General features: G+C 44.4%; 1 protein-coding gene across 3 annotated transcripts in view; it reads right to left on the bottom strand.

Annotated features, from left to right (window-relative positions):
• Positions 1 to 17,402, bottom strand: part of FAM172A (family with sequence similarity 172 member A) — a 584,686-nt gene that overhangs the window by 286,146 nt on the left and 281,138 nt on the right. For all 3 annotated transcript variants that reach the window (XM_033918947.1, XM_033918858.1, XM_033919030.1), the window contains exon 7: positions 13,379 to 13,597. In XM_033918947.1, coding sequence (XP_033774838.1) covers positions 13,379 to 13,597 — 219 coding nt within the window. The remainder of the gene's footprint in view (positions 1 to 13,378; positions 13,598 to 17,402) is intronic.

Raw genomic sequence — 17,402 nt, 5'->3', positions numbered from 1 at the left:
CGAGAGAATGGGCATGGAGGGGTCCATAGGTACCGATGGCGTGGATACCGGTTGGACGGTGTGGGGCTCGGGCCGGTCTGGTACCGAAAGCAGCGGTGCCAGGATAGAGGGCAAGAGCTGTTTAAGTTGCTTTTGGAGTTGTTCCTGCAACTTATCCTGGAGGATGGCCGCAATGCGGTCATCCAGGGTTGGCACCGGAACCACTTTTTTCTGCTTTGGTTCCATGGGTGCCGCTCTACGCTCCGGCGATGAGGCGGCCGATGACGAGGCACTCACCGATATCGGAGCGGAGCGCTTTTTAGTTCGGCGTGGAGCCGAAAGAGCCGGTGTCGCCACCGAGGTGGGAGGGCGCTCAAGGGTGGAAGGCTTCTTAGCCGGCTTACCTGGCGCCGGTGGCGCCGATGTAATGTCAGGCGGTGTCGAGGTGGTCGGTGCCGACTTCGATGGTGCCGCAGTTGAAGAAGTCGAGTCCATAGTCGGGCCGGTGCCGAACAGCAGACTTTGCTGGATTTGGCGATTCTTCAAAGTGCGTTTTTTAAGAGTGGCACAGCGGGTGCACGAGTCCGCCCGATGCTCCGGTCCCAAACACTGTAAACACCAATTGTGTGGGTCAGTGAGGGAGATCGGGCGTGCACACCGCTGGCACTTCTTAAAACCGGGCTGCGGGGGCATGAATGTGAACACGGCCTCCGCAAAATCAAACCCCGAGGCCTGGATCGTGACAACAGGCCCCGCCGGGGCAAAGACAAAAAACGAAACAAAAAGAAAATAATTTTTTTTTTTTTTTTTTTGGAAATGAAATAAAAAAGAACCCGAAGGTAAATAAAACGAAAAAAGAACGCGAGCGGGAAGGCAAAAGAGGATTTCAATCGGAGTTGAAAAACGCACGTCTTCTTCGCTCCGCGGAAACGAAGAAACTGGGGACCACGCTCTCCTCCGTCGGGCGGGAAGGCACTCGCGCACGCGCGGTGCGGCCAACTAGAACTTTCTAGTAAAAAGGTCCGTACCGTGGGCTCCGTCGGTGACGTCACCCATGCGTAAAGAATATGCTGCCTGCTTGTCCTGGGATAAAAACATTTAGGCTAGCCATTTTGGAAACATAAATGTTTATTCTCTCTGAAGGAGTCTGGTATCCCTAGCCGGTTTCATTTTATTGAGGGGGGGAGGGCATCAACCACAGGGGAAATAAGGGAATGACCTCTCCTAATCTCTCCAGGTGAACACTGCTTGATACAATCATTTTGCCAAAACCTAGACATCGCAGACAGCATGAGTAAAGCCAACATTGATCTTGTTGGATATAGATGAATATGCTGAAATGATGAATACATGTTTATTCATTAGAGCCTGCTGTAGTACCACCCAAAGCATTCCCAGACCACACACCCTTGCTATATGCATGTTTATGAGTTTGACATGTTTATTCCAGTTTTCTAAAATCAGAGTTTAGATGTGTATGTTATGTTAATCAGGATTTCTATTCTGCCTTTACCTATTCAGTTCAAGGTCGGATTACATTGCAAGAGGTTGGGTTAGTTACCCAGGAAGTTACAATGGAAAGTTTGACGTGGACATTCAGTAGAGTTGCCAGTATAGGTACATCAGTACAATTATTCATACAGTTAAATCATAGTTACAATTACATACTTACAAGTTCTCTCAGGGTTTCTGCAGATGGCACTGTGCTTGTTACAGGTTTCCGAGTCTCCCTGTGTCTTGTCAGATCGAAACCAACATTTCAGCCACCATGCTGTGGCTTTCTTCCGGAGATGCTCTGAAGTCTGCAGTTTGGCTTTGTAAATAGTGAGTTCACTGACCTGAGGAATAGGGCAGTCCACCAATTTGAATTTTGGCAGGAAAGTCAGTTGGTCAGAAATTTGAATTTTGTTGTGAAAGTCAGTTGGTTTCTTTTTCATAGATTGGAAAAGTCTCTGGTAGGTTTCAAGATGTTCTTCCCGTGGAACTGGGTTACATGCTCACTCAGGGTTTCCGCAGCTGGCATTGTGCTTGTTGCAGGTTTCCGGGTCTTGCTGCATCTTATCAGGTGGAAACCGACGTTTTAGCCACCATGCTGTTGCTTTCTTCAGGGTATGCTCTGAAGCAGTGGCATAGCGAGGGTGAGCAGCGTCCCTTCCCCGCCCCACCCCCTGACGTATGAGCATCCCCCTTCCCCATACCTTTTTAACTTTGGCATAAGCAGCCACCAATTTACTGCCCGCGTTGACTTCGGTGTTCTCTCTGTCACTTCCTAGGCGCAGGTCCTGGAAATGACATCAGAGAGAACGCCAAGGCTGACACGGGCAGCAAATTGGTGACTGCTCGTGCCGCACTGAAGTTAAAAAGGTATGGGGGAAGGGAAGGGGCATGAATGCGGTAGGGGAGGAGTGGCCATTGTTTCATCATACACAGTCATACAGCGCTATTGCTTCGCAGTGCCCCGATGAAACAATTTTTAGACTGTGAAATGATTGCTACCGTCAACTAGGGCAACGTGTAACCTGTTGCAAGCACTGAGTCTGTAGTGACAGCGAGAGAAGACAGAAGTCTTGTAGAACCTCATTAAAGACCAGCATCGAGATAAGCATTTTATTTGCATCTTTCATATTTTTTCAAATTTCAGTATGTGTAAAGTTTACACATAAAATTTAGGCTAGAAATCTACGCCTATTATAAAAAGGAGGTCTTTCCAGTGGCCCATGATAGGAACATATAGGGGAGCCTGTGTAGCTCCTTCCTTCACACTTCTGGGGTAGCATTTCTCCCTGTGGCTTCTGAGGCCTTTTAACTCCTACCAGATGACGTGTTGTATCTAGACAGGAAATAATACAGCAGTATACTCAGCAAAGACAACTGGGGTTTGCAGTGTATGTTTGTTATTAAATAGACAAAAACAGGAGGGAAGTGAAATAAGCTAATAGTTGCCAACTTTAATAGATAACACTTAGTATATGACACTGCAGAGGCATTCAATACACTCATGAAATTGGTAATACAAAGTTCACATTTCTTTTAGAACAGCGCTCAGAGTTGTTCTTAGATTGTCAGACCACTACACCGGATTGCACCGAATGTTTAAAGGCTGTGACCAAACTCTCAATCATTGCACATGTTCAATAGATAATTCAAATCTTCAACTTTGAAATAGAAACGAGCAAAGCGCTTATCTGTTGATTAAACAATGGTGGAAAAAATGCTTCATGCTGCTTTAGGGTCCTGACGCATTTCGCCGAATGGCTGTTTCAGAAAACCCATACGTGGATAAACTCTAACCCAATTTCAAACAAAATGTGGTCTGTCTTTCATACTCCCCTTCTTCACACATAGAGCCATTTGGAGTCATGAAAATATAGCTAGGAATATTCAACAACACATTCTTGTTCTAATCAGGAGTTACCCTGTTTGAAGAACAGCAGACCCTTCTGATACAAATAAAGGACATTAAATTGAGGATTTAACATCGGACTATAGGCTCTTCATTTCTCTGCTAACATAACACAATACAAATAGGTAAGACCTAAAAACAAATACACCTTTGCCAATATCACTGTTAAATTATAACTGGCAGGCAGCTAAATGCTTTTATGTAATTGCACAAAGGAAAAAAAAAAATCTCTTTTTGGTTGTAGAAAATATTAAAGTAACACTAATCAAGTGAATTCTTCAAAGGTCTCTGTTGCAGATTATTATGGAATTGATGACATTTACTTTCTTCACTGTTCAATTCATTTGGCAGATGTTCTCAAGAACAAAAAAAAAAAAATCTGCTTTATTGCAGTACATTTACGCACCCTCCTCTTCTGCCAGGCATGCCTGACATGATGTTTATTGCTCAGACCAAATCAATCCCCTTAACAAGCAATAATATACAGCAGCAGGTATCTTATTTCATATCTAAGTACAGCTGAAGTAAGAAACATAAAGTACTTTCATCTTTCAAGCTCAATTTCTGATGCATTCAAGTATAAGACATTCTGCTAGTCAAACTTGCTTGAACTGAGCTAGTATATAAACTAAAATTGTACTTTTTCACATTAAACATTTAGGCCCTCATTCTATAAACAGTGCCTAAAACGTAGGCACCGAGGAACATGGTGCATAGCTAACATGACCATTTATTTTTTTCATCAAAACAGGACAACTATTAATTTTCAGTCCTGCCCCCAATCCCGCCCCAGCCCCACCCGCACCCCCAATTTCTTCCATTCATTTTTTTAATGTGCACACAACATCTTATTAATTCATAATGGTAATCATAAAATTAATTTAAAAAACACAAAGCACACTGTACACAGAGAAAATGGTAATTATCATTTATATTCGGGGGTTTTCAAAGATGTCAAGGCAGATGACTTTAAAATATGCAATGTCACGTCAGTAACTATAGAAAAATAGACAAATATAGTGTAAAATATAGACAGCAGATATAAATTCTCAAAACGGACACATTTTGATAACTAAATTGAAAATAAAATCATTTTTTCTACCTTTGTTGTCTGGTGATTTCATGAGTCTCTGGTTGCACTTCCTTCTGACTGTGCATCCAATATATATATATTTCTTTCTTTCTTTTCCAACATTTCTTTCACAATCCAGCCCCATCCCCATCCAGGACTCTCTCTCTTTTCTTTCTGTTACCCTCCCCAGATCTAGTATCAGTTCTCCTTTGTACCTTTGTTCCAGGTCTCCCTCTCTCTCCCTCCTCTGTTATGATCTTGCATCTCGCTGTTCTTCCTCAGGGTCTCTCCCCCTCTGTCTGCATCTGCCTCCTGTCTTTCCCCTTTGGTTCAGGCCTTTCTCTTTCTAGTTTTTCTTCTGCTTCCAACTCCCCCCCAGCCCCCACTTCTCTGCCTCTTTCTCTCCTTCCTCCCTCCCAACTTCCTATGTCCCCCTCACTGCCTTCTAGCCTTTGCCCCAACCCCTCCCCAGTGGCATACCTAGCATATGTGACACCCGGGGCCCATCATTTTTTGGCACCACCCCATCTGTATGAAAAACATGATTTTTAGTAACAAGCCACACGTCACACATGAGTACCTAGGAAAAGGCAGCATCTTACATACTGCAGTGAGTAGTACAACATCAATACACCCATTGTAAAACTAAACAAGCCAGACTAGTCCAGATCAATCCTACACCGTTAATCCTAACAGAAAACCATGTCTTTCGAACACACAGAACACAGAAAACACCTTCGCCTAGTATGAAATGTCATCACAAACTAACCCCTCCCCCTTTTACAAAACTTAAGTGTGGATTTTAGCCACGGTGGTAACAGCTCTGATGCTCATGGAATTCTGAGCATCAGAGCTGCTACCACCACGGCTGGTGCTAAAAAACGCTCCACAGTTTTGTAAAAGGGGGATAAAATAGAAATACATAGACAAAGGTTAAATTGAACCAGCAAGAAGCTGGACTTTGCATACAATGCAACACCACAGAAACAGTGACACATGTCTCCTAAAGCAATAAATAAATAGAAAATTTTTGTTCTACCTTTGTCTTCTCTGGTTTCTGCTTTCCTCATCTTCTTGTTACTGTCTTCCTTCCATCCACTGTCTGCCATCTCTCTGCCCCTCCCTATATTGCATCTTCTATGCCCCTTCCATCTCTCCTTTCACCCCCATTGGTCTGGCATCTCTCTCCTCTCCTTCCCTCTCCCACACTTCTCTTCTGCAATCCCTTTCTTCCCTCATTTTCCTTTTCAATTTATTTTCTGCATCCATCTAGATTACGTTCTTACTACCCTCTCATCAATTTCCTTTTTTACTGTCTACCTACAGTTCGCCACCTCTTTCCCTCAACACTTCCAGTATCTAACTCTATCCTCTTCCCTCAATCCAGCATGTGCCCTTTTGTCTTTCTCCTCCCCACTTCCTTCCAGCATCTGCTCCCCCTCTCCCTCCACTTCCATTCAGTCTGCCCCCTATCCCCCACACTTTCATTCAGTGTCTGTCCCTCCTCTCCCCCTACTTCTATTCAGTGTTTGTTCCTCCTCTCCTCCACACTTCCATTCATCGTCTGTCCCTCCTGTCCCCCACACTTCCATTCAGCATCTTCCCTCCTCTCCCCCACACTTCCATTCAGTGTCTGTCCCCCTCTCCCTACCCCTTCCATCTACTGTTCACCCTCTGTCTCGCCCCTTCCATTCTCTGCCCTTTCTGCCCTTTCCATCCAGAGTCCATGCCCACTCTCTTTTCCATATGGTATCTTCCCTCTTTCTATGCTCCTTCCATAAACTGTCTCCTTTGTACATGATTCATTTCAGCTTCACCCCCTTTCCATTTTTCTGTCTCCCTATGCTCTGGAATCTCTCTCTTCTCCTTTCCTTCCTTCCCACTCCACCCCATGGTCTGGATCGCTATCTCCTTCCCTCCACCATGCCCTGGCATTTCTTTCTCTCCATGCTCTGGCACCTCTTCTCCCTCTGGTCTGGCATTTGTTTCCTGTCTCTCCCCCATGCCCTGGCATAATTCTCCTCTCCTTCCAACTCCCCCTCCCCCTCCATTATCTGGCATCTCCTCTCCTTCCTTTCTATCCCTCCCTCCTTCCTTTCTTTCCCATGGTCTGGCATCTGTCTCCTTCCCCCCCCCATGCTATGGCATCTCCTCCTCCCCCTCCATGGTCTGGCATCTCCTTTCCTTTCCTTCCCTCCCATGGACTTGGCATCTCTTGTTCCTCTCCCTTTTCCTTCTCCCTCCTTCTGTGTCAGCATTCCCCTATTTACCTACTACTCCAATATCCAGAACCTCCTTTTTCTTCTTATTGTATCCACCCCGTGTCCAGCATCTCCCACCTGTCTTTCTACTCACATCAAGTCTGTTTTTTTTCCCTTCACCCTACAACCTCCATGTCCAGCATCTTCCTCTGTTCCTTTTTTTCTTCCTTATCTGATTTAGCAGCTTTCTTTCCTTTCCTGAGCCAGCCAACCCAACATCTTCCCACATCCCATTTCAGTACCTCCCCTCTTTTCCCCAACTTAATAGGCCTGAATGGTACAGAAGTCCCTCAGAGTGTTCCAGTGCTGCTGCAAGACTGGAGGCGATTCTTAGCTGCCATCAGCCCTGCCTTCGGCTGTGCCGGTAACCGGCGATCGCTTCCCCTACCGCGCTAAAGCCTGCCTCCCTCCTTCCCTCCCTACAGCGCCAAAATGGTCAGGGGGGCCGCCAGGTCCGGAATCACCCTCCCTATTCTCAGGGCCGGCATTAAGGGACCGCAAGGGGGCCCCGCGATCCAGGTAGCTCTCTTAGCTGCCATCAGCCCTGCCTTCGGCTGCGCTGGTAAAGCTAAACTGGACAGTAAAGGCAAAGAGAGACGCCGCAGGACTTTTCCACTTGCCTGCATCGCTCGAAGTTCTGCCAATCTTGATCCCGCCCCCTCTGAAGTGACTTCCTGTTTTTGAGGGGCGGGATCGAGAGCGGCAGAACTTCGAGCGATGCAGGCAAGTGGAAAAGTCCCGCGGCGTCTCTCTTTGCTTTTACCATCCAGTTTAGCTTTACCGGCGCAGCCGAAGGCAGGGCTGATGGCAGCTAAGAGAGCTGCCTGGTTCACGGGGCCCGCTTGCCATCCCCTAATGCCAGCCCTGAAAATAGGGAGGGTGATTCTGGACCTGACAGCCCCCCTGATCATTTTGGCGCTGTAGGGAGGGAAGGAGGGAGGCAGGCTTTAGCGTGGGAGGGGAAGCGATCGCCGATCCCTTGTCCCCTTGCACAGCTTCGGGATGCTGTCCCTGAAAACGGGACATTTCAGCGTCCCGAAGCGGTGGGTCGGGACAACGGGACGGTCGGTCACCTTAAGTAAGAAGGGTGGCAGTAAGGAGGGAGGAAGCGTGATAGGGACCGGGCCGGCTGTGCACCCTCCCTAAGGCTGTACCTGGGGCGGACCGCCCCCCCTTGGTTCGCCACTGCCCCTCACCCAAAGCCAGCCAGCCAGCCTGCCTCCCTCCCTCCCTGCCATGCCAAAGCTAGCTTGCCTGTCTGCCTCCCTCCTTCCAGCGCCAAAGCCTGGCCTACTGTCGATTCTTCTGCTTACAACCTCCCCCCTCAGTCCGCCACTACCCACCGCTACTTCCCGCAGGAAAGGAAAGTCCAGGCTTCGGACCACAAGCCTTCCCGCGACTTCAATTCTTACATTGGAGAGAAAGTCCAGGCCAGAAAATTGCTGCCTGACTGGCCCGGAACTTCCTCTCCGATGTCAGAATTGACATTGGGAAGAAGGCTTGTGGGCCAGCCCCTGGCCCTTCCCTTCCTGCAGTTGCAGCGGCAGTGGGCAAGGAAGCAGGGAGAGAGCCCAGGCTCCATGATTGCCTGTCACGTTGTCCCCACGCACAGCTTCAGGATGCTTTCTCTGAAAATAGGACATTTTGGCGTCCCAAAGCTGTGCGTGGGGACAACAGGACAGGGGATCTAAAAATGGGACGGTCCCGTTCAAAAAGGGATGTATGGTAATATTATGCATAGCACATGTCTATTATGAGTTAGGTGCCTTTTATAGAATCAAGCCTAGTGGTGCCTAAATTGGACTTAGGCACAAGTAGGCGTCAAAATCTTAGGCACACCCTATTAATGCCAGGGTTTCCTTGACCTAAATTCTGGCGCCTAAGTCAAATTTAAGTGCCTACACACAATTTAAGTGCCTACACACAAACAATTTAAGTGCCTACACACCTACAATCCGCCCCCCTAACTACACCTACTTTCACGTACACATCTACCTAAAAGTTTTAGGCACCTAGGGAGTTAGGTGCCTACCACCCAATTAATTTTAATTTTTGCCAGTTATGAGCCCATTATTACGTACTATCAATACCAATTAAGCTTTTAAAATAATTACCTCCCCCTTTTATGGAGCTACATTAGCGTTTTTTATCGCCAGCTATAGAATTCCTATGAGTGTTGTAACTTTTACCACCAAAGCTGGTGATAAAAAACCCTAATGGCTAGCACCTAACTTTAGGTGTCGTTTATAGAATCTGGGTCTTAGGGCCCTTTTACCAAACTGCAATAAAAAGTGGCTTTAGCGCATCTTTATGCAGGTTATTCCCATGCATTAAGGCCATTTTTCTCGCAGAGGTAAAATGGCTGAGTTCTCTAATTTCTATAACAATTGGCCACATGCATGGCCATTAGTGCATGAGTTCCTAAAACCATCTATTTTATAGGCAGTAAGGGTTCATATGCTAACCATGAACTAATTGGTTATTGCGCAGCAATGTACAGTATCTGTGCTAACTGATTAACGCAGAGCACGCCCACTCTCCACTCCAGACCCATCCCCCGTGCAAAAAAAGAAATTTTATTTTTTAGCACATACCGTGTTTCCCTGAAAATATGACAGTGTCTTATATTAATTTTAGGCCCAAAAAACGAACTAGGACTTATTTTCGGGATATGTGCATGATCATCTCTCCCTTACTCTCTTTCACCCCAATTCTTCCTCATTCCTTTTTCTCCCCCACCTGTGCAGCATCTTTCTTCCCCTCCCTCCCATCCCTTGTGAAGCAAGACCCTTGCCCAGCTTCTATCCTTCACTCACTCCCATCTCTCATGCAGCAGAACCCTTGCCCAGCTTCCCTTCCCTCCCTCCCATCCCTTGTGCAGCAGGACCCTTGCCCAGCTTCCTTTCCTTCCCATCCCTTGTGCAGTAGAACCCTTGAGCAAGCACACCCCCCCTGAGCACCCACCCCCGCAGCCGAAACCCCATCCTTCCCATCTGAACTCCACTGACTGCGAGCGAGCCCTACATACCTCTCTAAGCAGCGTCGGGCCGGCAGCACTCTAAACTGGCTGCTTCAGCCTTGTCCACCCGTGAATTCACTCTGACGTGTTACTGATGACGGCAGAGCTTAGGAAAAGGACTCCTTAAATGGAATTTTCATTTTAAAATTTAAATGGAATATGAAAGACATTGTACCATTTACCCAAAGTTAACTACATTTATACTATTTATTATTTTATATCACAAAACTAGCAATTTTTAACAATTTATCAATGATAGACTTAATTTTTTTAAATATTTCAATTCTAATGCATAAGAACATTTTTAATAGCTAAAATTTATTACAATTGAAGACAGATCTACATGCACATTCTTATTTCATTCCAGCTAGCATTTTGACATTTGTTGAAATGCTGAATGAAAATGCTATTTTCCACAATAGGAACTTTGAAAACTGTCTGAATCAATCTAGAATGTATAATGCACAGTATGTATATCAAGCATAATATAAAGTCAAAGTGCAAATAATACTGTGTGTGCCCCCTGCAGAATCAGAGCTCCTTCAGTAGCAGGTTATAACGATCCCATGCTGCTACCATTACAAAGTGCAAAGGTTTGCTGAATGGAAAGAGAAAAGAGCAAGGGGTAGGGTTTCCTCATTACACAATTCCTGGACTATTCTAGCTAAAATATTTATTAAGATATTAATATCGCTCTCTCCCTTTATCTGTCATCAGAAGTCATGCTAGAACACAATGGATGTCTGCTCCAGCGAAAACAATGCACTAAAGGGTAAGAATTTCACCAGACAAAATAAATATTGCTTTCTGAGGAATGATCATCACCAATTTAGCAGGGCAGATTGTTTCCAAGTATTACCCCCCCCCCCCCCCGAGGGAATTTTGCACCAATGTGTAAAACACAATTTAAAAAATTTTGCACAAAAGTTGGCACAGCTGCATCTAATGTAATGGGTCACATAGTAGAATAAGCCCACAAAAGTCAGATGTGGGATGAGCCGATGTTCAATAAGCTGACTAGTCTGAAGCAAGAGGCAACAGCCATAAAGAAGGGCTTTGAGATGTTGGTGGACGAGTGAGTGGGTGGGTCAGGCCCAGGGCTGGAAAGAGTAGAATATTGAATGAGTGTGTCAGAATTGCAGTAGCAATGGAAGCATGAGTAGGAAGCAGTGGCATACAAGGGAGGGGGGGGGGGCGGTCCGCCACGGGTGCAGCCTTAGGGGGGGTGCCCAGCCGGCCCGGTCCATATCGCGCTCCCTCCCTCCTTACTTAAGGTGACCAGCGAGTGAACCCTTCCGACTCTCCCAGCAAGAGCAGCAAACCTCCCTCCAGTAGTGTCAGCAGCCGCAGCGCTAAACAGGCTTCGCGGCTTTCTCCTGCTGGTGAAGCGTCACTGATGACTATACTGGCCTTCCATCTCATCTAATTAAGCATTTACAATCAGTACAGAATACTGCTATCCAAATTGTGGCATTTCATAGTTTGATCATATCATTCTGTTACTTGCTGAGCAACATTGTTTACCAATACATTTTCGTATTCAGTTTAAAATATTAACACTTCCCCATAAAGCCTTATATACCGGCCTTGCTAGCTTTCTTCATACCTTATACTTCAACACCTGTACAAGCATTGCAAACCCTCCATGAGGGTCATCTTTTTGTTCCTCCTGCAAAGGCTGCTTAGTATGAATCTACAAGGCAAATTGTCTTTTATTTTTCCTAGCACCATCCCTTTGGAACTCTATACCCAGGGACCTCCATATTGAACCCTCATATGTTTAGAATAGCACTGAAAACATATCAGACATTCAGTGGTCCGATATGTCGGTGTAAAGCTTGCTAAGGGATGATAAGCCTTGAAAAAAACCTTCTGTAGGTGAAACATGTTGGCTCCTATTTCCCTGAAAAGAAGACCACAATTAAAAGCTAAGTACCCTTGAAATATGAAAGAAGAGTTGTTAAATAAAAATTTAAAATTTAAAAGTAAAGTTTGTTAGTAAACATTGATAGCGGCTCCAGTGAGGAGTTAGTACATAAAGCCTAGGGCAGTGAAAACGTTTGAGCCCAGGTGGTACTTATGAGGAGCTGGGGATTATATATTGGAAGTGAGGAATTTGAGATATATACTGAGCTTGGTATATATCGTGGTGAGAGTTTGATTGGTGATCCTCAGAAGAACATTTATATATAAAAATTGAGTGCCGTTTGGATAAATTGATTGTATAGAAGAGGTGACATTTATTTATTTTTCTCAAGTACTTTAGCAAGAATGTGAGCCTTTGGGACAGTCAGGGAACTCTAAGTACTTTCTCTTCATCTTAATTAATCTTACTTATTGCATTTCTTCTGTTTCTACTGTAAACCGCTTAGAACCTCACGGTACAGCGGTATATAAGAAATAAATTATTATTATTATTATTATTATATACGAGCAGTTTAATAAGCCATAAACCATGAACCATATATATCAGTGTATTGTAAACTGTGTGCCGCAGCACAGTAGTGGGCTGTGGCGAGATTCCGGGGGTGCCGTGAGAGGCACATCGCGCAGGCGAGTCAGCCATCGCTGTCACCTCTCCTCGCAGGCGCCTCTCCTACTCTTCATACCTTCCCACTAGCAAAGTCATTTCAGGGTTAACCCTGAGTTTAGTGTGCTGTGGCTTGGAAAAGTTTGCGAGACACTGATATAAAACTTTCGGGAGGGGGGGGAGGATTTGAATCATTTATGTTTTAAAACTTCCCCTCTTATCCATGCTGAACTTACTTGGATAGTTGTAGAACATAAGAACTTGAATTGAATTGCACATGTAAATATAGAATACCACTTGCCCCTCAACTAACCCTTACCTATGTAAGTGCTAGTATTCTGTAATTTTGCACACGCAATTGGTGCATAAATTCGGGTGCCATATAATAAAATGAAGGGGCATGCCCAGTATTGGCCCCACATTTTTCACACAGTAAATGAATCGGCAAATAGTATGGATTCATTGGCACTATCAGACTATGCATTTCTTACTGCTCCACAAGGTAGAAAAAGGAACCTGATGCCCTTGTTGGAATTAGCTCTCTCCCACCATCCCTGGAGCATATTGCGACCTCCCTCCCATTTCTCCTCAGTCCTCCTCAAGGGAGTACAATTTCCAGGTCTGTTTCTGCTTCTCATCCCTACCCTGGTGTCTAGGGTCTTAAGGATAGGATCAATTCCCAAATGGCAGCTATGATGCCTAGTGGTAATCTTATGATACTACTCCTAGGGTAATTGCCATTTTGAACCCAGGATCAGAGGGGGCAGGAGAAACGTAGAAACACTCCTGCCCTTGACCTTAGACACTAGAGAATCTCCACAGTAGGTATTGGGGAGTCTTTAAGGGTGAGGGAAGAGATAAGATGGTCCTGATACTGTGCTTCTTTGAAAGATGAGAATGGAGGAGGAGAGGCAGATACTGTACTTGTTTGAGGAAAGAGAAGGGTGGGAGTAACAATGTGATCTTTTGGAGTTTCAACAAAGAGCATTAGGTGTTTTTTCTACTTAATGGGGGACGGATAACTGGACTGCCAATAGCTTGATTGACTTTCACACCAGTTTGACTCATTTTAAGATAGATTGATAAGACAGATAGATAAGAAAGGTATACTTACTCTGATGTACACCTGTACCGTTTCTTTTTCTTTTTGGGGATTCCGATACTTTTCATAGAAGTCCCGGCGCTTTTTTGTTTCTTTTGGAATCTTCTCTTTCCTTTCCCTCTTTTCTGCTGGTTCATCTGAACTATCTGGAGAAGGTTGTGCTTCAGTTTTTGTCTTCTCAACTTCAATATAGTTTTCATTTGAATTCAACACTATTACCCCATATCCTTCCTGTTTGAAAATAAACCACAAAGTACCTGAAAAATGCGAAGTACACTTAGCAACTGCATACAAGTCATTTTAATTTGGCCTTCTAGTTTCTCCTTTCTCTTTATTCCTTCAAGTTCAAATGCAGTCATTTGCTGAGATCTGGTACCTGGTAATTCTCCTGTTTTAATAGATCCTCTCTTCTGCTATTCCTGTGCTAATCATTGCAGCGACAGCCCAGGAGTTCTGCCCCAGAGCCCCAACCGGAACCCTAGATCATAGGCTCTAAAATCTGACCAAGTGCATTCCTTAACAATCATATGAGAGGGGCCTTAGGCATCTGAGCCAGTCAGGGCCTTAGGCCCCTCCCTGGTGCATCCCAGAATGCAGCAGGAAGGGGAAGGCCCACTATTTGGAAATGGCAGGCCTGCCAGTAGGACGGAGTGGGCATCCCTCTTGTTGGCCATCAGATTAAGGTACGGGGTGTTCGAGGGGGGGGGGTTATGGAGGATTCTGTAGTGTCGGGGTGTTCGGGGAATGTCAGGGGGACCTTGGGGAGTCAGGGAGTGTCAGGGGTGGAGTTGTGAAGTGTTTGGGGGCTTTGGGGGATGATGAGGCCAGCGGCAGGAGGGAGTGGACATTCCTTCTGCCAGAGGATGTCTTGAGTGGTGGCGGCAGGAGGAATTGGACATTCCTCCTGCTGCCAATATTCAGGGGGGAGGCTTCAGGGGTTCTGGCAGGAGGGAGTGGGCATCCCTCCTGCCGGGGGATGGCTCGGGGGGGTGGAAGGAGGAATTGGGCTCTCCTCCTGCCGCAGACATTCAGGGATGGGGGGGTTCGGGGGTTCCAGCAGGAGGGAGTGGGCATCTCTCCTGTCAGTCGACTTCGTAGGGGGATAGGTTCCCTGCTGCAGCAGGGAGATTCCCTTGTTGTGATCAGCTCAGCAGCCGCGTCTATTTGAAATGTAGACCAGCATTTTGCTGGCCTACATTTCAGGGTTCTATCACGGTTCTAGAGAGATGCCTAGGGCCAGCTAAGCTCGCCTAAGGCCACTTCCAGGTGAAACCAAACCCACTCCTAGCCTTGGGTGAGCTTAAGTGACCCTACGCGCCTCCCTAGGCTCACGAAAATACCTACAATGTAGGCAGCCTGCTTTGGGGTGTTTTTTTAAAAACATGTGTCCCGATTGGCTTGTTAGACAGCAGTAGAATGTCTATTGCTGCCTACAATCAGGACGCTGTTTATAGAATTTACCCCTAAGTGCTCACACTAAGGTCCTCTTTTACTAAGGTGTGCTAACCGATTAGTGCATGCTAATCGATTTAGCACGCGCTAAACGCTAATTCGTGCATGTTAGTCCATGTTAGGTTAATCAGTTAGTGCACCTTAGTAAAAGAGGGGGTAAATGTTAAAGGCTGTACACTAATGGTAAAATTAGTATATGACCATTAAATGAGAAAATCAGCCATTTTCCATCTGTGCATGGAAAAAACTCATATAAGGGCACACTAGGGCCAACTTTTTCCACTGCTTGGTAAAAGGACCTCTAAGTGCAAACCTGAGAACACTTTAGTAAATGGGCCCCTAAACCGGATACAATACTTCTTTGGTAGCCATTGCAACTTCAGAAGTGCTTGAATAATATGCTCGTATTTTCTTATACTACATTCTGAACTGTTTGTAAAAAATGTATCAATATATTAGGAAGCCCTGAGAATATAATAATTGAAAATGTTACATTTCTAAAATTCTCAAAATCCAAATGTTTGGTTTTTTAAAAAAAAATCATTTTTATTAGAGAGTCAACAAGAGAAACAAGCAGAACACAGGATAAAAATAGGCAAACAATGGCAGTCAGAGGAAGAGATCAACACTCATCACCAAGAAAGCAACAAACCATTCCCAACTGTAAAAATAAAATGCTGTCTGAATTGTTTTCTATGCTTGCGGCTTAAATGATAGCTCTGAATCAAGTGTAAAGGTATTTCACTTCTGTAGTTATTTCTGTACAGTTTCCCTCTAGCTTTAGAGACAATGGCTAACTGTTATTTTTATTACTACAGGCTAGCATCACTTCTGTTTTCTGAGAGTTAATTAAAAGTCCATTAGCTCTACACTTCTCTATAATCTTTGAAAACTTGGATAATGATTTAGTTGACATGAAGCTGTTTTGAACTGTTGGGTGGGGGGGGGGGGGGCGGCAAATAGCATTATATCATCTCCATAGATCCTGAATATAATGCCTAATTTTCATAATAATTTACATAGCAGCAAGAACATGTAAATATTAAATAAAACAACTGATAGAACAGAGCCCTGTGGAACACTACAAGGCAATTCATACCACTTAGAAAATTCAGTCCCTATACATACCTGCTGTTTTCTATTACAGAATCAAATGCAGATACTATACTGATACGTACAAGCAGGAGCAGCAAAACATCTTTTTGGTTAGAAGGGCCCAAAATTCCAATCTCCAGCTCCGCCACAAGCTCTCTAATTAATGATTCTGTGTTAGGCAAAATATTGGTGGAATTATGATCCAAGTGGCCCACCTCAATCCGCTGCCTATGCATAAAAGTATATAGATGCTATCATAACATTCTATACCTATCAAAACATTGATTAATGAGTCAACTAAAGTTCCCAGACAATCTCCCGTTATAAACCATGTTGCCAAGAGGCCTTAGATCTCTTTCTTGGCCAAAAACTCAGTTGATAATGTTCTATTTGGTCAATGATTTTTTTCTTAATAAAAGTATTCTTAAGACACGTTGATAACTTTCATCTTCATCTTGCACTGATGACTGCTTTAAGGAATCTGGAAGTACTTCTGGATGTGATGAAAGATTTACTAAACTAAGAAAATTAGCAACAGTTTTATGCATTATCTTCACACTAACCCCCTCTTTTACGAAACCGCGATAGCAGTTTCTAGTGCAGAGAGCCGAGCTGAATGGCCCGCACTGCTCCCGACGCTCATAGGAACTCAATGAGCATCGGGAGCAGCGCATGCCATTCAGCGCGGCTCCCCGCGCTAGAAACTGCTATCGCAGTTTCATAAAAGGAGGCCTAAGTATCATGATTATATTTAAAGGACATGTAGGCTTAACATTCCGTAGAACCTCAACACTCAAATGAAAAACCATCCAATGAAAACTGAACAGAAAGTCACAGGCAACAAAATGCTTCTTACATTCATGGTATGTAAGGCTTTAGAAAGTGCAGATGTATTTTTTCTCTTAAAATAATCAGCAAATCCTGTGCTGCAGTCAAGCTCTCGTCAACCTATCCCTTGCGATAATTCAATAACTGCTGCATCACTGTAGAATCATCCATTAAATTTAAATGATAATTGTTGAAAAGGGCTAATGAACAGATGGCTGTGCTATTTTGAACTGAAATAAGTTGGTTGCTGAATTGTACAGGAAGCAAGCCAGCCAAAAGTGGAAGTTGTGTGTGTATGTGTGCGTGCTGCCTGATTGCAGCCTTTTAACTACTTGGATTTTTTGTGACTTTTACATTGGTTTTTATATATATATATATATATATATATATATATATATATATATATATATATATATATATATATATATATATATATATATATATATAGGACAGCCAAGGAACCATTAAGACCCTTGAGAAAGGCATTTTTAGTTTTGCTGAGCTTGAGCAAGTTCACCAACAATCTTGAAACTTTTTGATAAGCAACTAAAACAAGCCTTCTCTGAAATCCCATTCTCAACAGATCATATTAAAAGACCACATCTTATTCCCTGTGAATGAGTGTATGCAGAGGGTTATGGCAGAAAAAGAATATGATGAA

This window comes from Geotrypetes seraphini, chromosome 1 (genome assembly GCF_902459505.1).
Source record: "Geotrypetes seraphini chromosome 1, aGeoSer1.1, whole genome shotgun sequence".
Classification (NCBI taxonomy): Eukaryota; Metazoa; Chordata; class Amphibia; order Gymnophiona; family Dermophiidae; genus Geotrypetes; species Geotrypetes seraphini.
This window is presented reverse-complemented; position numbering and strand designations above follow the sequence as displayed.